At 46.9% G+C, this 19,408-nt stretch overlaps 1 protein-coding gene across 3 annotated transcripts; it reads left to right on the top strand.

Moving 5' to 3' along the window:
* Window positions 1-4,080: 4,080 nt before the first annotated feature.
* Window positions 4,081-18,354, top strand: FXR2 (FMR1 autosomal homolog 2). Of its 3 annotated transcripts, none has more exons than XM_036836330.1 (17): window positions 4,081-4,871; window positions 10,929-10,981; window positions 11,332-11,425; window positions 11,828-11,899; window positions 12,011-12,159; window positions 12,414-12,507; window positions 12,983-13,099; window positions 14,441-14,611; window positions 14,815-14,893; window positions 15,254-15,363; window positions 15,598-15,684; window positions 15,991-16,213; window positions 16,413-16,610; window positions 16,703-16,903; window positions 16,998-17,093; window positions 17,239-17,339; window positions 17,658-18,354. In XM_036836330.1, the coding sequence occupies exons 1-17, from the start codon at window positions 4,791-4,793 to the stop codon at window positions 17,751-17,753; spliced, it is 2,022 nt and encodes a 673-aa protein (XP_036692225.1). In that variant the 5' UTR covers window positions 4,081-4,790; the 3' UTR covers window positions 17,754-18,354. The 3 variants fall into 3 exon arrangements, with proteins under 3 accessions (XP_036692225.1, XP_036692226.1, XP_036692227.1); XM_036836331.1 differs by lacking the exon at window positions 4,081-4,871 and adding an exon at window positions 6,872-6,904; XM_036836332.1 differs by lacking the exon at window positions 4,081-4,871 and adding an exon at window positions 10,238-10,505.
* Window positions 18,355-19,408: the final 1,054 nt, after the last annotated feature.

The following is a 19,408-nucleotide window of genomic DNA, read 5'->3' as shown; positions in this document are numbered from 1 at the left end:
CATTTGATTTACATACATCATGAAGTGATTATCACAATAAGTTTAGTGAACATCTATCATCTCATATAGCTACAAAATTAAAGAAATAAAAATTTTTTTGTGATGAGAACTTAACTTTCATATATATAACGTACAGCAATGTTAATTATATTTATCATGTTGTACATTACATACCTCCTTCTACTGAATTTTTATTTTTGCTCTCATGTTTTTAATTTCTAAGAGCTCTCTTATTCTCTGCATTTTAAAAACATTCTGTTTTTGTTTCATGGATATATGTTCTTTTCTCATCTGAGAATATTCATCATAGGTTTTTTTTTTTTTTTTTTTTTTTTTTTTTAATTATTTATTTATTTATTTATGGCTGTGTTGGGTCTTCGTTTCTGTGCGAGGGCTTTCTCTAGTTGCGGCGAGCGGGGGCCACTCTTCATCGCGGTGCGCGGGCCTCTCACTATCGCGGCCTCTCTTGTTGCAGAGCACAGGCTCCAGACGCGCAGGCTCAGTAGTTGTGGCGCACAGGCTCCAGACGCGCAGGCGCAGTAGTTGTGGCGCACAGGCTCCAGACGCGCAGGCGTAGTAGGTGTGGCTCACGGAACTAGGTTGCTCCGCGGCATGTGGGATCTTCCCAGACCAGGGCTCGAACCCGTGTCCCCTGCATTGGCAGGCAGATTCTCAACCACTACGCCACCAAGGAAGCCCCATCATAGGTTTTTTAAAAAATGTTTTTCTCCTTGTGTAGTCTGTATTTCTTCTAAACTTTCTTTCTTTGTTTTGGCCTCCATCTTTCATTTTAAAGGCTTTCCTCAAATGTCTGGTAATTCTCAGTTGTCTGCTCATATTTAAGATCGGGACACTAAGGTACTGATTGGAAACTGTGAGTGTGTCTGTATGGGATGTAGGGAGGCATGTGGACCGTGAACTTTACTATAGGGTGAGCCATGAGGCCATTTCCTTGAGGAACCCCTGATGTCAGTACCATTAGGTCTTTTTCCTTGTCTGGTTAGATTTCCCAGAGAAGATGCTTCCAAACTCCTGCCTGGAGGGTGTAAGCCTGGTTGTAGGTAATCTCAGAGCTGGGTGAAGAGGGAGTCTGGGGCAAGTCTCAACATTCAATCTGTAAACTTTCATTTAATCCCCATTTTCAGGATCTATCTAGCCATCCATCTATCAATCTATCCATCTTTCTATCTTCCTCTCTCAATCTCTCTGTGTATTTAGAAGTCCTAAGGCAGGACTATCCTGGCGGTCCAGTGGTTAAGACTCCGTGCTTCCACTGCACAGTGCATGGGTTCGATCCCTGGTCCAGGAACTAAGATCCCACATGCCATGCAGTGCGGCCAAAAAAAAGAAAAAGAAGTCCTAAGGCAAGCTGGGGCATTCTGTTGACACATTCTGTATAGTCCAGCTAGAGTAATTTCACCTACAGGCAATTTCACCTAAAGGCAAGTTGGCTGAAAATCCAGTCACAGCTCCCACTGCTGTCAGCACAAAGTCCAAACTTCTGGCTAATCCCTCCAGGCTCTGGCCCAAATCCCCATTATCTGAAACATTATTCCAGCCTTTTTTCCCCAGCAAGTCAGTTCTGACCATGTTAGACTCTTTCCAGTACCTCAAATGCACTGTAGTCTCCCTTCTGGGCCTTCTGTACATGCCATTTCCCCATCTGAAATGCTGTTCCCCCTTTTCCCACTCTCATCCTTGGCCTGAATGAACAATGACTAAAGCAGATGAAAAAGAGCAAAAGTCAAATCTGAGAGGATTGTCGCTGCCAGAGGCTTGGAAATTGATGATGGTGCCATTTCCAAGACAAAATTCAGCCACTCCTGTTGCTTAAGGGTCCAAACCCAAACATTTCAGTCTGACAGCCAGCACTCCTGATAATCTGTCCCACTTAATTTCTCTAATTCTCCCTCCCTACTCCTTATCAGAATCACTGCTGATAGTCTAGTCCCTTTTATTATTTCTGCTACCCTCGTTACTGATGTTCCTTCTCAGGCACTCTTGAAGGCAGCTCTTCTTTTGCCAGCCCTTTATTTATTTATTTGTTTCTTTGTTTAATTTTTGGACACGCTGCACGGCATGTGGGATCTTAGTTCCCCAACCAGGGATCCAACCGGTACCCTGCAGTGGAAGCATGGAGTTCTAACCACTGGACCACCAGGGAATTCCCTGCCAGCCCTTTAAATACTGTTGTAGTTGAGAGTTTTTATCATGGACCCAATCCATTTCTAAGTCACTTTTCTTTAGACATCTAATTTTCTCTTATAGCTTTAACTATGTCTAATACGCTGATAATTCTCACATTCACCTCTCTAGCCCAGATGTCTCCTGGGCCACACACTTGTGTGTCCATTGACCTACAAGACGTTGGTTCCTTCAGTTAATATTTGCTGTGCCAGGAACTGTGCTAAGTACTGAGTATACAATGCTGGGGACAAACAGACCTGGAACCCAGTCTCTGATCTCATAGGGCTTACTCATAGTGTGATGGCAGAAGACAGACGCTGGATAAATGATTAAAATTACAACCATGATGTGTGCCACAAAGGAGTATGGGATGCTTTGGCAGTGTAAGGCAGGGGACCTAAACCAGTGTGGGCATAATGGAAGGCTAATGAAATTATATTTAAATTGGGATCTGAAAGAGAAGTTTGTTGAAGACAAGGGAACATGACCACCTGGATGGTGGACCCTCAAACTCAAAGAGCACAATCAAACTCATTGAACTCATCAACTTCTCCTCCAAAACTTTTTCTCGTATGTTCTCTCTTCCATGACTGGCATCACCATGCACTCAGCAATCCAAGGTAGAAATCTGTGTTCCTCCCACTTCTTCACTGACTCCACCCCATCCTTATCACCAATTCTTGTTGATTCTATTGCAAATTTAACAGGCTCAAATCAATCTGTACCTCTGTTGCCCACAGCCCTAATCCAAGGCGGTCCTTAGCATCTTCCTCACCTGCAACAGCTCCTCACAGCTCTCACTGCCTTCTGGGATGCCCTTTCTCTTTAATCTATTCCCCACAGTTGTAAAACATAAATCTTATTACATTATACTACTGCTTTAAATCTTTCAGTGGCTCTCCAGTATGGATAAAGTGAAGACCATTTTCCTTAACCTGATTTACAAGTCCTTCACAGTCTAGCTTCCCTACTTCAAGCCAAACGCTATTTGAACTAGTTGTGGTTCCCCAAAGGACATGTTCTTTCTGCTCCTCTGCACCATTGTAGTTCTTGTTCTCTCAAGAATACTCTTACTGCACTTTTCCTCTAGCAAATGCCTATTTATCCCTCAAATCTCAATTTGCATCACCTCCCCTGCAGTAGTCTTTCCCTGTCACTCTGAAGAACAACTGACCATTGTTCGTCTCCTTGGGATTCCCTCAAAACTTAGTCCTTATCTTTATCCCATGTTCAAATGAACTCCATGCACTTACTTGTTTAAATGTGTTTGTCTGCTCCTTCCCCAATATATTATAAAATCCTTGTTTTGGGGACCACATCTTGTCTTTGTATCCTTACGACCTACCACAGTGGATGGAACACAGTGAGGGCTAAATAAATATTTGCTAAATGATTACTGCACAACACATGATCCTAATTTCTTGGCTATTTTATTCACTTCTATCGAAATTTCTTACTTATCTTAGTTTACGAATCCTAAGTTTCCCCTCCACTATCCTTTCTCTGTAACAATTTTTCCTCTTTTGGATTTTCTCCGCATTTAGATATCAAATCTTGTGCTAAGTTGCATTTGCCTTTCGGTACTGCCTTGAAATCTTTCTTTAACCTTTCTTTGTATGCATGACCAGAATCTTCTCAAGGCAAGAACGTGACTCTTAAACCGCATTGTGCAGAGATACAGAGGCTCAAGAGAGTCCAGTCCGCCTTGTGGCCTGTAAAGCCCAGCGCATGCGCACCAGGCCCTTTTTTTTTTTTTTTTTTTTTTTCGCCTTTCGACAACTCCTTTTTTTTTTTTTTTTCCTTCGGAGCGTGCGCACCAAGAAAGACAAAGGTGGGGAAAGTGACCAAGCAATCATTCAGGCGCATGCCCATCCCTAACTTGTACAAGCCTGCTGGAGCGCACCGTGGTGAAGTGGGTGTGGCCTGACCAGGAGCATCAGAAGTCCAATCCGATTGAGTGAGCGCTGTCCCTCCCTCCCCATGATTGGTTAGCTCTCAGTGTTGTGGGGCGGGAAAAGGAAGAGACAGGGGCCGTGGAGAGGTGGGGTGGCGAGGAAAGAGAACCAGTCTGGTTCTGCGCAAGCGCAAGTGAGCGACCAGGAGGGGGCGTGAGAGAGTGAAGAGGAGTGTGGAAGCCCTGATGCGCCGGCCAGCGCGAGCTGGGTCGCCAGCCTTGACGCCTGCGCCTTGGCCCTCGGGGCCCGCGCGCGGCGGGCGGGTGCCCGGTGCGCCTGCGCAGTAGGCGGCGGCGGCAGGGGGAGGTGGAGGCCGTGGAGCGGCAGCGGCAGCAGCGGGTCCCGGGACTGAGGCAGCAGCGGGGGCAGCGGCGGGCGGAAGCTGAGGTGACGAAGGCAGCGGCGGCGGCGGCGGCCGTTTCCCTCACGGTGGCGGAGACCAAGGCGGCGGCGGCGGACGGGGAGCGGCCCGGCCCCGGCCCCCTGCTCGTTGGCTGTGGCAGGGCCGCCGTGGGGCCGGCCCGGCTCCCGCCCCCCGCGGCTCCCCCTCCGGCTCCTCCTCCGGGGAGACGCCGGGGACCTGGCCCGGCCCGTACTCAGAGCGCTGCTGCAGCCGCCGCCGGGGGAGTCGGAGGCGGTGGCGGCGCCATGGGCGGCCTGGCCTCTGGGGGGGATGTGGAGCCGGGACTGCCGGTCGAGGTGCGCGGCTCCAACGGGGCCTTCTACAAGGTGAGGCGGCGCGCTGGCCAGGGACGCGGTCTTCAGCCTCCTCCCTCCAGCCAGAGCAGGGAAGAGTGGGGCGGGATCGACATTCTGGAGCTAAGCCCTGACCCTGAGAACCTTAGACCCACGCTCCCACCCGCGGCCGTCCTAGGGGGAGACCTCTAGAAGTTAACCCCTTCCTCTTATTTTTGACCCCTCTATTACACCTGCTTTTACCCGCATCTCCGGGATTGAGCATCAGGGCATTATTGTACTTGGTTCAGCTCCCCTCCCAACCCCGCAGAAGAGACCCCATTTACCCAGCGTCTCGTTGACTTTTCCTGTCTCTGGTAGAAGATCTACCTTGGATCTGAATCACGTCTTCCCCACAGTCCAAGCACATGGAGAATTCTCTTTATTCTCCACTATTAGCCCCTTGGGAAGGCCGTCCCATATTAGATCTTTTCATCTTCCTCGGAGAGGCCTCTGCTTACTGGCTCTGGAAGACTCACCCCACTTTCATCTTATATTTCTGTTCCCACCCCAAGGAGAAACGGTCAGAATCTGTTTATGACATTTAGTATCTTTGACCTCAGGAACTCTGGGCTGTAGCCGTCTAGTTGCCTCATAGCCATAAGGTGGCACCTTTTCTCAAGTCTCTCACCCCACCCCTTTATTCCAAGACTAGCTGGTCTAGTGTTTTACCCAGGGATGGTTTTGTATTTGTCATCTCACTTTGACCTCATACATTTAGATCATTCATACAGTTTCTTCATCTTGAGGAGTGTAAGCTTCATATCCCTGATCTCTAAAAGGGGATCTCACAAGGATTCCATCTGTTAATCTTCTTCTTAAGGATTTCCACTTCTAGAAGACTTTTGGCCAACTCGCCCAGTTTGGGAATCCACTAGCCTTTTTTTAAAGGAGAAGGAGACTATCTTTAAAAGATCCTTGTTTACTTCAGCTCCCCCGTTGCCCAGGATTGGGTTTTTTAGAACACCTTTTATTACCACCTTTTAAATCTGTTCTGAATCTTATTTTTTAGGACATTTTTTTCCCATTTAGATTAAGCCAGAGGGAGACCCCTCTTGCCTCTCAGGAATTTTTCTTTATGTGACTGTTGTTATTTTGAACCTCTTTGGACTTTATGCCTGGAATTGTCTCAGAGACTTTCCTGATTCCTGTCTTCTCTCATTTTACCCTGAGGAGCAAGAGCAGAGTTATCTTATCATAACATTACTTGTGAGGAGAAGAACCCCCTTTCCTTCACTTCCCCTCAAGGCTTTCCTCCCATAATAGACCTCTCCACCTTCGTGCCCTTGGAAATGACTTTCTTGAACTCCTTCCCTGTGAAGTCATATCTTGCTATAACTGGAAAGGGTCTCATATTTGCCCTTGGAGTAGGTTTCTGCCCCAACTTCGACTGGTAAGCTCAGTGTAGTCATTTTTGACCCATTCTAAATGCCTATTCATTTCTGCCTTACTTCCCTCGCCAGATTTCTTTATATTCTTCAGTGCCTGTGGGTACCCACATCTATCTTAACTTAACCTCTCAATATAAGTCTTTAGCTTTTTATCCTAATATTTCTGTGTAATACCCAGAAACTACCTATTCCATTACCCAGCTAAGATGGAAGAAGGAAGCTCCCAGCTGATTCTTTCTGTCATTTTTTTTCTGCATACTTTCCTAACTCATGGGACTTTTTCTTCTAGCCTGCCTCCATAGCATTTCTGTTTTCTTTGGCAAAGTTTCTTAATTCCTTTCTGATTCTGATAGAGTGCATTTGTCTCTTATATCCTTTTCCCCCAAACTTGCATTACCTTTATTGAAATACCCTTCCTCATAAGATTTTAGCCTCATTTCCCACAGTATCTTGTCCTTCATCTGGGTCCTTCCCATCCCTAAGAAAAGTGATTCTTAAACTGAGCCTGAGATCAAGATATGATGTTTGCTTTTGTTCTAGGAAGCATGGGAGTCAGACACAGCTGGGAAAGATTGGTATCCAGTTCAAATTAACTGTGTGAGACTGCTGGGAAGGGACATGTTTCCCTTTCCACATATAAGTGTCCAACAGAAAATGTGTCTCTGAATCTTTCTCTTTTCTCCTGTGGGCTATGGCAGTGATAGACTTGATTGAGTGAATTGGGGCTAGGATGCTTTGAATCAGAGAATAGAGTTTGGACTTGAGCTGGAAGCCAGGTAATGTGGATTTTGTGTCCTGGCCACTTTAGCATTTTCTGCCCCATGCCTCAGTTGAAAACAACAGTAAATCCTTAAATTCAGACTAATTTTTCTTCAACGTTCAGTGCCATATAGATACTTGCCCAATCTGTCCTTGCTGCTGATTTAATATTCATGACTCAGCAAACTTCAGTGTGGTTCAAGGAGTGTTTACATTGCTTCTAGAACTATAAATTTGGGAAGGTTCTTTTCATCCCTCTCAGAATTGGGTCCTAGTGTTGTTGATCTTCTTCCAGGATAGAACTGCAAATGTCAGATCTGGGATCTAAGTTATCATTTAGCTATCCCATCAGCTCTTCCTTTTCTGTCAGAACTTAATGTGTTTTGTTCTCTAAGCGGTGCTCTCCCAAATGAAATATCTGTTCACCTTCCAGGGCACAGTCATCCAACTTTCCAGACCTTACCTGGATATCCCAATTCCAATTCCTTTGTTAAGGAATATGGCATCCTCACCTTCAACACGTGATTTTTATCCAGACCCTTCCTGATTTTCTTCTAGAACTCCCTCCTTTATTTTGAGAACCCAGGACTAGAAGATAGGTTGAAGGTGGGACCTAATTTTGTATCTTATAATTTGAGGAAAGTGAAGTACTTAGGAACCTAGGACTCTCACTTTCTCTGTCCAGTCCTAGGCTCTATAAGCCAAAGCTCCATAAGCCCTGGCCATTGAATTGAATTGAGTTATCCTTTGGATCTAGGTAGCCTTCTAGAGATTCACTCAACTGCTCTTGCCCTCCTCTGCTTATCTTCTCAATGAGCATGGACTGAGCAGAACTAGGAGCTCACTTTATACCACTGGTATTTTTGGAGGAAAAATACTGGGGTAATGTGGGTGGAATTAAGGAGCAGAGACTGACTTGGAATGTGAAGTTGAGGAGAAAGCTTGTTTTGGAGAATCTTTGAAGGAAAAAGATCCTAGAAGTATAAGAATGAGTGACGTTTAGTTGAACTGCTGAGTTATGTGAGGGAAAACTCCATTCTGAGCTTTGCATTTCTGCCTTGGGATCATGGTAGCTTGAAAAACCAGGGTAATGTTGCTACCTCTGCCTGAGGGCCAACCCTGACATGTTGGAGGAGAATTGGATTAGAGCTTTAGACATATCCTTTGTGAATGAGTGTATCTAGGAGTGGGGATCTCTTCACAAAAGAGGCAGGCAGGTGATTCTCTTCCACTATGTTTTATCTCATCCCTGAAATGTTTTGAAAATAGCTAACTCTCTCTTGATAAACTGTTTCTAAAGCTTAGAGATAGACGTTTTGGATAAAGAATTGGATAAAGTCAGCTGTAGAGGCTAGATGAAATGTTTAGAGAAATCCTTATAAAGGAAGAAAAGAGGAGGACACTTAAAAAGGAACTAAGGAAAAAAGAAGAAAAAGAAAAAAAAAAAAAGGAGCTAAGAGAAGAACCCAAAAGGGAAGAGAGGGATTCGGGCAAATAGAAGATGTGAGTGGAGAAGAGTAGGAATGGGTATTGATGGAGCTGAATGAAGAGTGGAAAAAATATTACCGAAGAAGGGAATGGCAGAGAAGGCTAAAGCATGGGTAAGTAAGAGGCTAGGCAGTACCAGGAGTACTAATGCCTTGGGCAGAAGTAAGGCTCTAAGTAGTAAGACTCCATAACAAGATCCTTTCCCGAAAGAAGAGAAAGATGGCTGGTATCAAGAGTGAAATTTTAGGTTTAGATTTAAGGAAAAAACAGTGTATTAAGTGTTTATGATTGATCAGTTCTCTGAGGTGGGAGTGACACAAGTGTACATTTTTGGTGTTTTCTCTCCTAAGCTCATATTTTGTTCCTTCCTGCAAAGCTCAGGAATAGTTCTTCATATATTAGCTTTTTGAAACCCCTAATTTTTAAAAAAATCTAATGAGGCATAATTGACATACAATGAAGTACACCTATTTAAAGCATACAATTTGTTAAGTTTTGACATACATATAAAACAAACCATCGCCACAATTTCTATCAATCCCAAAAGTCTTCCACCAACCACCAATGCCTTTTGTCATTATACATTAGTTTGCATTTTCTGATTTTTGACAGAAGCGAAAAGGCAATTCAGTAGAGAAAGGATAGGCTTTCAACACATTGTGCTCAAAGAAGTGCATGTTCATAGGTTAAAAATGAAGTTTGATTGTATCTGGCACCATATACAAAATTTAACTCAAAATGGATCATTGACCTAAATGTAAAATAAAAACTATAAAACTCTAGACAAGGACATTAGGTAAAGATTTCTTAGATATAAAACCAAAAGCTCAGATACAAAAGAACAAGTTGAAAAATTGGACTTACTCAAAATTAGGGATTGCTAATTTTGATAATGTGAAAAACAGGAGAGAAGGTAGGAAAATTGGGAGCACAGGATTGAACGCATAGCTTTGGCTTCCTCAGTGAAGACAGAAAATAGGAGGTGGGGAATTCCCTGGCAGTCCAGTGGTTAGGGCTCAGAGCTTTCACTGCCTTGGCCAAAAAAAGAGAGAGAGAGAAAATAGGAGGTAGACCAGCGATTCCAGCTATTCAATCATCCCTGTTCCTCTCCCTTGTCATCATCTGAAGTTTGGGGTCTTCTACAAATTTTATTACTCTTTTCAAATTCTTAGCAGTGTCCTAGCATTTAGAAATCTCACATCTTTTATTTATTTATTGGGCCACACCGCTCAGCTTACAGGATTGCAGGATCGTAGTTCCTGACCAGGGGTTGAACCCTGGCCCACGGCAGTGAAAGTCCTAACCACTGGACCATCAGGGAATTCCCTCACATCTTTTTTTTTTTTTTTAAAGATTTATTGATTGATTGATTGATTTATTGCTATGTCGGGTCTTCGTTTCTGTGCAAGGGCTTTCTCCAGTTGTGGCAAGCGGGGGCCACTCCTCATCGCGGTGCGCGGGCCTCTCACCGTCGCGGCCCCTCCCGTTGCAGAGCACAGGCTCCAGACGCACAGGCTCAGCAGTTGTGGCTCACGGGCCCAGCCGCTCCGCGGCATGTGGGATCCTCCCAGACCAGGGCTCGAACCCGCGTCCCCTGCACTAGCAGGCAGACTCTCAACCACTGCGCCACCAGGGAAGCCCTCCCTCACATCTTTTAAATCCTAATTTTTCCTTTCGTAAGTTGTGTTTGTTTTGAATTTCTCCAGTGTTCTGATTATTTTCTTACGACCCAGGCATCAAGGCACCAAGTTCGCTCAGGCCTCTTGCTGTATTAGGAGCTAGACCCTTTCTCTCTTGGCAGATCCTGATGTCCTCTAGGTGTTCCAGGACAACCTCACACTGTCTCATGGGATATTCTTAGCTTTGCTGAATGTTGTTGGTATTTTAATTGAACTCTGGCAAGCTGCTCAGCACTGCGTGAGGCAGACAGATAGGGAGGCCTCTGTGGGAGCCGTAGGAGACCACTAGTTTCCCGGCTGTTCTGATGCAGGTGATGTTTCTCCCTTCTACTTAATTTCTGTCTCATCTTATTTCTGGATTTTGCAACATTTCTTGCTACCTCAACATTCGTATTCCTTCACCAATACAGCTTTTTCTAGCCCTGTTTTTAGATTGCTTGTGTCCCCATCTAAAACTCTAGTTTAAAAAAAGAAAAAAAAAAAGGAGTTTTCTGGTGGCCCAGTGGTTAGGACTCTTGGCTTTCACTGCTGTGGCCCCGGGTTCAGTCCCTGGTTGGGGAACTGAGATCCCGCAAGCCACAAGGTGCGGGCAAAAAGAAAGAAAAAAAAAAGAAAAGCAAACAAAAAAACTCTAGTTTAAGGCCCTCTAAAACTGTCTGTTCCCTTGATGGCTGAGGTGGTGGTTGATTGTCTTTTTTTTTTTTTTTTTTACTTTGTTCTAAAATCCATTCTAGGGCTTTGTGAAGGATGTCCATGAAGACTCTGTCACCATCTTCTTTGAAAACAAGTAAGACCTTGGGAATAGAGAATCCAGCATACTAGGTCCTAGAAGGAGAGTGGAGAAGAGGGGGCGGCTGAGTCCCATGAGGCATGTATAATAGGTGGGGGAGAGCCAAGGGTTTGGGTGGGCAACTTATATGGATCCCAGGAGAGGAAATGGTGAGAGTGGGGGTCATTTGACTCCATATTTAGATTCTAGCAAGAGATGGAAGGCACCACTATGGAGCAGGGCCTGGAGTTTAGCGTCTAATCACCAGGGAAGGTGGAAAATGCCCAGTGGAGGAAGTAACCTCTTCCTGAAGAAACGGGCAACCACACTAGCCTGAATAGCTTTCATATCACTGTTTTCCCTTGCAGCTGGCAGAGTGAGAGACAAATTCCTTTTGGGGATGTCCGGCTACCACCTCCAGCTGACTATAATAAGGAGATCACAGAAGGGGATGAAGTGGAGGTAAGGTCGTTGGAGTCCACCTTTTCTAAATGTCCCTTTTCCCAGGATTCTGCATCTCCCTTACCCTGATACCAGTACCCTAGGCTTCTCACTGGTTGGTTCACGCTCCTTCCTCCATCCAGCTAGGCAGCCTGTGGAAGAGTGAAATGCAGCAGTTTTCTGTCCATCATTGCTGTGATCAGTCAAGCTCTCAGGGAGCTTCCTGTTTTCAGGAGATTCACTTTTCTTCCATTTATGATAACAGCATCTAAAATCCAGTGTTCTCTGATTTTAATTAGCAGCTCCTTCCTCTAGATTCCTTTATCTTAGTTTAGGATGCCTCCCAAGTGTCTTAATGCTCATTCCATTCTTGATGTTTTTGGATGGTCCTCAATATCTCTTTTATTTTCAACTTCTCTTCAGGTTTATTCTCGAGCCAATGAGCAAGAACCTTGTGGCTGGTGGCTGGCCCGGGTGCGGATGATGAAGGGAGATGTGAGTGATTGTCAAGACCTTTGGAGAACTGCTGAAACACATATTTTAGTCAGAGAAAGGTGGGAGATAGAAACTCAGGTCATCCACAGCTTCTCTCTTTCCTTCTGCCAGTTCTATGTCATTGAATATGCTGCCTGTGATGCCACTTACAATGAGATTGTCACCCTGGAACGGCTTCGGCCAGTTAATCCCAATCCCCTTGCAACCAAAGGCAGCTTCTTCAAGGTTACCATGGCTGTGCCTGAGGATCTGAGAGAGGCGTGAGTGTTTGGGATGTCGGGAGTGGGGGGCCCTCTTTATGGTCCTCGTCTCTGCTCTTGTTTGTCCCAGCCTCCGCTCCCAGTTTCAGTGTTCTGTGTTCCTTAGGCCCTCTAGAGTCCCTTTTGCTCCCAGTTCCTCTGTTTCCTCATCCCTGTTCTTTTACTGCAGTCCTTATTTTTCTCAGTCCCTCTCTCTCTCCCCTTCAACTGTACTCTACACTCTGCCCTCTGAGCATGGTTCTCTTTCTCTGCAGCTGCTCCAATGAAAACGTCCATAAAGAGTTCAAGAAAGCATTGGGAGCAAACTGCATCTTTCTCAACATCACAAATAGTGAGCTCTTCATTCTGGTGAGTTTATTCTGCCTGAATTTCACCTAAGCCCTTTTCCCCTTTTAACAACTTTGCAAGAAGAGAAGAGCTAAAATGTGCTTATATTTATTTGTCAGAGAGGACTTTATTGCTCCTGACCTCTGTGGACCCAGGTTAGCCCTACCTTTCCTTAGTCTTTCTCATGTATGACCTTAATTTTTTTTTCAACCTGACCATCATATTGCAGTCTGGGCTGGGTACCCTTCCTTGCATATTTGGACTCTCAAAAACAGACAGTATGATTCTCACCTGTGCTTGCTACTTAAAATCACTTCCCTTAAGCACCCAGTTAGTAGGCCCTTGTGAGACTGACAATGATTTTTCCTGTTCCTCAACTTTGTTTCTTAACTCCCACCCTTTTCCAGAGACTCAGGCATCCTGATTCCCAGTTCCTGGCTCTTCTCTAAAATGTAGTCAGTCAGTTTTAATGACTTTTTCATTGGTTTCTTTGCAGTCAACCACAGAAGCCCCTGTGAAGCGAGCATCCCTGCTGGGTGATATGCATTTCCGAAGCCTGCGCACCAAACTGCTACTCATGTCCCGCAATGAAGAAGCTACCAAGCACCTCGAGGTAAGTTTTGGCTTCACTTTTTACTGCTGATTGGTATTGTCCTTCTCCCCTCCCACCCCATCCTCCACCCATGCTCTTGTGAACAGACATTAAGGTCTTTCTGGGCCATTAAACCTGCGTCTGCTATTTTATCTCAGACTCCTCCAGATGGCAGAGCTCCATCATGTTTTAGTACAAGCTTTTTTTCTTTTTTTTTTTTTTAAGCTATGGGACCCTTTGATCAAGTGAAATTTTACTTGAAAGCACAATGCATAAAACAGATCAATCAGAACAGGTCTGTTTAAAAGTGCAAGAGGGTGTGGCTCTTACCTCCACTGGCTGCCCCCAAATTACCTCTGAGAACCAGACTGCTTTGTGGGATATGTTTGGGAACCATTTGTACACTGGAAAGACCACTGGACTTGGAATCAATCCTAAGTCTTGCTTTGTCAAATAACTTGATTTCAATGAGCTTTTTCTTCTTTAGCTGTGACAATGAGGTAGTTGAATGTGAGTGTTTCTACAAGGTCTTTTTGTGTTCTGACATCTTATGATGGTCAGATTCCCTTAGGAATTATACCATCCTAAATGAGGGTGGTATATATATATATGTGTGTGTGTGTATTTGAACATCTGTTTCCTTTTTATCAAGTGAACTGATCTTTTCGGGAGCCTGTGCAAATTCTGGACCATGGTAATCTTTACTTCTCCAGGGATGCTACTCAGGGCACTGCCAGAACCTTTCCCTTTTCCTGCCCTTGTACTCAGGTATCCCTCTAAGGACTGGTTGAGAAATGAAGTGGTAGCATGGTGTACCATAACCTCTTTTTATGCTTTTCTCAACCTCTTGCTTTCTGTTCAACTTTTCAGGTTTTATTTTGGGAGTTGATATTGGTTTGGTTAAGGTAAATAGTTCCTTACACTTGCATTTACCTTGTGAAAAGTCCTTTTTTTCATACCAACTTTATTTAATCCTCTTGTTAGTCTGGGAATGGGGTAGGTCAGGTGTAATCATTTAGCAGATGACAGAACAGAGGCACAGAGAGTATGTTTTGTTTGGGATCACACAACCAGACAGTGTTAGAGCCAGATCCAGATCTTTGATGGATCTCAGCCCAGATTCGGCCATCATTACCTCCCCTCCCCACCAAGCTATTGGTATTTGGAAGGTAGGAGTGGAATGAAAAGTTCCTGAATTCTTCACAGGTCCTGGTGGTCAGTGGACTCCCAGGTAGTTCTGGCTTTCTTTCGTACAGTCTTTTCTCATTTAAGTTATGCAAGGCATCAGGTATCTGGGACAGGTGTTCTGAGATTTCTCCATGATTCCTATAGTCCAGTGGTCCAGTGCCTTTTTTTTTTCAGACAAGTAAGCAGCTGGCGGCAGCTTTCCAAGAGGAGTTCACAGTGCGAGAGGACCTGATGGGACTAGCAATTGGGACTCATGGTGCCAACATCCAGCAGGCCCGAAAAGTACCTGGGGTGACTGCCATCGAATTGGGTGAAGAGACCTGCACTTTCCGCATCTATGGGGAGGTCAGCAAAAGATACCTGTTGTCTAGGTCCCTTAGGGGATAGAAAGAAGAGAGTGTGAAATAGAAAGGAAACCTGTCGTGTTGACCTCCCTCCCTGACTTTGGTGGCAGCACATTTTCCCAAAGACAGAGAGTGGCAGGAAGATCACTGTTTGAGATCCAGGTCCTCTGTTTTATTAATGACTCCCCACTCCTCTTCTCTTAGACTCCCGAGGCGTGCCGACAGGCCCGGAGCTACCTTGAGTTTTCTGAGGACTCCGTGCAAGTGCCCAGGAACCTGGTTGGTGAGTTGGGGATGTGTATGTGTATAAGAGAATACAGTTGGGGATCAGATGTGAGATGCTCTAAAGTGATTCTGGCTTGCCACCTCCCTGTGAACTTCCAGTTTCACAAGGACAGAGCAAACAGTCTGTAGTAGGAGTGACAAAAATGGGAGAACAGATTTCTAGGGATTGTGATATTTTGTCCAGTGAAAACACACCAGAAGCTTAGAAGCAAGAGAATCATTAAACAGAATCCTTATATAGCAGCTGGAAGACTGTTTATCTTGTCTGTTTTTACTCTTCTTTCTTTCCTTTTTTTTTTTTTTTCTTTCCTTTGAAAAGAAAAAAAAAAAAGGCCTAATTCCTCCTTTACCCATTCAGGCAAAGTGATTGGAAAGAACGGGAAAGTGATCCAGGAGATTGTGGATAAATCTGGTGTGGTGAGGGTTCGAGTAGAAGGTGATAATGACAAGAAGAACCCCAGGGAGGAGGTATGGGGCAGCTACACCTAGAGATTGGTTGCCAGAAGTAGATGGGATTATTCTCCAAGCCATTCCCTTGAGAGATGGGATTTCTAGGGGTTGGGGCATGGGAACTTTGGTTTTTTCTAGTAGATGTAGAGCCCAGAAAGATCCATTTGGGTGGGCTTCTGTAGGAGACAGGGTGGACTTAATACTTCATTTGAGTCTCTTTCTAATCCTTCTGTCCTTTCCTCTGCTCTCCAGGGAATGGTTCCCTTCATATTTGTTGGCACCCGAGAGAATATCAGCAATGCTCAGGCTCTGCTGGAATATCACCTCTCCTACCTGCAGGTACCCAAGCCAGAAGAAGCCTGGGAGAGGAGAGATCCACGTATACAAGGGGACTAAGGATGCTGGTGGATAAAGTTAAAAGTGGTGGTTCCCAGTTTGTGTCTCTGAGTAGAATAGAAACCATTAGGTGGAAAATTGGGGCTGTGGAGTTGGAACCCAGAATTTTCCCTGTTTTAAGCCTTCTTGCATTCCTGAGAGTTCAGATCCATAGGGACAGTCAGGGCAGAGAAGCAGGAAAAAGAGACTGTTCATTGATCTTATACTTATTCCTTCTTCCTTGTTTTTCTCCATCTTCTCCCCAACCAGGAGGTGGAGCAGCTTCGCTTGGAGAGGTTGCAAATTGATGAACAGCTTCGGCAGATTGGGCTGGGCTTTCGCCCTCCTGGGAGTGGGCGGGGCAGCGGTGGCAGTGACAAGGCTGGATACACCACTGATGAGAGCTCCTCCTCCTCCCTCCACACCACACGAACCTATGGGGGCAGCTATGGGGGCCGGGGCCGGGGCCGGAGGACAGGCGGTCCTGCCTGTGGTGAGAGGGAGGCGAGCAGTGTTGGGGTGTGTGGGAGGCAGAAGTCTGGGTGGAAGTTTGAGGAAAGGGTGATGGAGAAGATGAAGAAGTGGTTGGCTGGGGGACTTAGGAGTGAGAGGGAGAGTCTTCCAGCCTGGGGGCTGGGATGGATCCTGGGGTAGGGTGAGTGACCCTGTTTGAACCCTACTGTGTTCTTCAGGCCCCATCTCAGACCTATCCACGGCTTCTGAGACTGAGTCAGAGAAGAGGGAGGAGCCCAACCGAGCTGGGCCTGGTGACCGGGATCCCCCGACCCGGGGGGAAGAAAGTCGGAGGCAGCCGATTGGGGGCCGGGGTAGGGGACCCCCACCTGCCCCCCGGCCCACCTCAAGATACAACTCTTCATCAATTAGCTCAGGTACCAGAAGCAGACAGCTGGGTTCACGAATGTGGGCCAAAAGGAAAGATGATGGACACCTGACTCCCAACTCCTCTTCTTCCTCTAACCAGTGCTGAAGGACCCAGACAGTAATCCCTACAGCCTACTGGACACATCCGAACCAGAGCCCCCAGTTGATTCAGAGCCTGGGGAACCCCCCCCAGCAAGTGCCAGGCGCCGCCGCTCCCGCCGCCGTCGCACTGATGAAGATAGGACTGTCATGGATGGAGGCCTGGAATCTGACGGGCCCAGCATGACAGAGAATGGCCTGGGTAAGGGGTTTACCTGGATCTGAAAAATCAGAACTGGGCAAGAATTGAGGGATGGGAGATTGATGCACAACTCTCATTTTCCCCTGCCCCACAGAAGATGAGTCAAGACCCCAGCGTCGTAATCGGAGCCGCCGCCGCCGTAACCGTGGTAACCGGACTGATGGTTCGATCAGTGGAGACCGTCAGCCAGGTCAGCTCACGCAGGATGTCAGCAGACTTCCTCAGAGAACAGGATGCCTCCTGTCCTGTGAAAGCTAGGGGTTGGGGTTCAGTGGGTGTCTAGGGGCTGGGTACCTGGGTTCCTTCTGAAACTTTTGGTCCTCTGCCTTCCCCAGTGACTGTGGCTGACTATATCTCCCGAGCAAAGTCTCAGAGCCGCCAGCGGCCACCCCTGGAACGCACTAAACCTTCAGAGGATTCTCTTTCAGGACAGAAGGTAGGCAAGCAAGATATAGTTTACCCCACCTCTTTTTTTATTGTTCTGGGGTAGGGGGCACAAGAAAACTCCCAAAGAAATCTCTCATTACATTGCAGAGAAGGCATGTCTGATGGAGTTTAGACTGCATTTAGAATAGTGAAAAGTTTGAATAGAAGAGAATTTGGTTCACATTTTCTGGATCCCAGTAAAAGTGACTACAGGGGACCAACCCTGGAGATGCCTGGAGCATTTAGATGGTAGGGAATGGCATTACCTGAATTTCTACTGACCTTTTTCTTTCCTTCCTCTCCATTTTCTTTCCCACTCCCCCCTCAGGGTGACTCTGTCAGCAAGCTTCCTAAGGGCCCCTCAGAGAATGGGGAGCTCTCTGCCCCCCTGGAGTTGGGTAGTTTGGTGAATGGGGTTTCGTAAACCCTCCAGCCCGCATCCCTCCCTTCTCCATCTCGCTTGCTGCCCAACACCATGGCCCTCACAGGCCCAACTGACCTGCGCTGGAGCTGCTCTTATCTAGGGGGGCGGGGGGTGGCACAGCAGCTTGGGTCCCCCCCAGCCTCCAGGAGCTAGTGGAGGGGTGTGTAACAGGGTCATACCCCCCTCCCTCTTGTCCACCCTACCCCCAGGGTGAGGGGAGCCTCTCTCCTTCCCCATCAGACTGGATGTGCCTTTATCCTCTAATGCCCCAATCTCTCTCTGAACACCCCCATTCTCCGCCTGTTGGTGCGGGGTGCTCCTTGACCCACCCAGATTGGACAGTTCAGGGGGGCTCCCCTGCTATCCCTCCTCCCGTCCTGTACCCCCCATTTCTGGGGCCTCATCACTGTGGAAGACGGGGATAGTAAGGGTATAAGTGGGTGGGAGGCATGGGGAAGGTTTTGGAGTAGAACCAGGGGTGTGTATGAAGGGGGGTGACAAGGTCCCCCAGGGGAGGGAGGACCAACCTTTGGTGGATGAGAAGGCGTATTTATTTTTCACTGTACAGTATTTAAAAAGAGAATAAAAAAATCCAAATGGTTCTCTGGTTCCTGCACCTTCCTTATGCCCAGTTTGGTCCATCTGTTTGTGTAGGACTGACCTGCCCTGACCCTTGTTTCCTGTATCTCCACACCTAGCTTCTCTAGCATTCCAAAGATGGTCTACTTCTGGGAATTTCTGACATTCCTAAATTCTCCAGGCCCAGGTACCCTCCTGGTCCAGAGGAGAGTGGCTTGTGCCTTGCTGCCTCTCCCCTCCCCCAGGTTTGCTGGTAGAGGGAGCTGGGCCACTCCTATACCCTGAGTCACAGCGCGCTAGGTAGGGCTGCTCAAAGCTGGAGCTGTTCCTTCTAAGAGCTGAGAGCCAAGGCAGGCTGCTTAATCCGATTACCTGAGGCCTGGGGCTTGGGCTGGGCCTTGGGCAGAGTGGGGAGCAGGGTTCCCTCAAGACAGCCTCTGGGACCTAGGTGTCCAGCCCTCATTCCTGCGGGTTCTCTGCTCTGGATCCCGGCTTTTTCTCCAGCATCCACATCACTGACCTCTCAGCCTTAAGGGTCATCCTGGGCTTCCTTGCTCCCTGCCTCCCAACTCTGAGGATTAGAGATAAAACATGCAGTGGAGAAACCTAGGTTTGGGGGCTATAGTGGGGAGGCTTTAAATTTTCTCACCTGGAAAGGGGTTGAATCACCACCCAAGCACCTCAGGAAACAAAAATGGCCTGCCTACCTCCTGACTGCCAGACTTTTTTGCCCCGGGTCAGGTCAGGGGTTTGAGGAGCAGGAGGCACCAGAAAAGGGTTTGGGTTTGGATTGGGGGGTTGGGTGTCCTCACCTCCCTCCCAGCACAACTCTGAGCCTGAGGGCTTTTGATCACCCGATGCCTGATCCCATTGTGCAAAGGCATTGACTTTAAATTGCCAGTGCTTAAGAAGGGAGGGGTAGCTGTTCAGAGCTACTGGGGCTGGAAGGCCTGACTTGGATCTTGGGTGGGGAGGGGGCGTGGTCCCCTGGGGGGGGGAGTGTTGGGGGCTGGGAAGAACAGGACACCTGGTTGGCCTAAGGGAGGGGGAGGTTGGCGCCCTTCAGGAGGCGCGGT

Source organism: Balaenoptera musculus, chromosome 20 (genome assembly GCF_009873245.2).
Source record: "Balaenoptera musculus isolate JJ_BM4_2016_0621 chromosome 20, mBalMus1.pri.v3, whole genome shotgun sequence".
NCBI classification, from domain to species: domain Eukaryota; kingdom Metazoa; phylum Chordata; class Mammalia; order Artiodactyla; family Balaenopteridae; genus Balaenoptera; species Balaenoptera musculus.
This window is presented reverse-complemented; position numbering and strand designations above follow the sequence as displayed.

Excerpts from the sequence above, each read along its gene's own strand:
- FXR2 (XM_036836330.1), top strand. The coding sequence starts at position 4,791 with ATGGGCGGCCTGGCCTCTGGGGGGGATGTGGAGCCGGGACTGCCGGTC. Across the intron at positions 11,426-11,827 it reads CAGAAGGGGATGAAGTGGAG|GTTTATTCTCGAGCCAATGA; the intron begins GTAAGGTCGTTG and ends ACTTCTCTTCAG. Across the intron at positions 11,900-12,010 it reads TGCGGATGATGAAGGGAGAT|TTCTATGTCATTGAATATGC; the intron begins GTGAGTGATTGT and ends TCCTTCTGCCAG.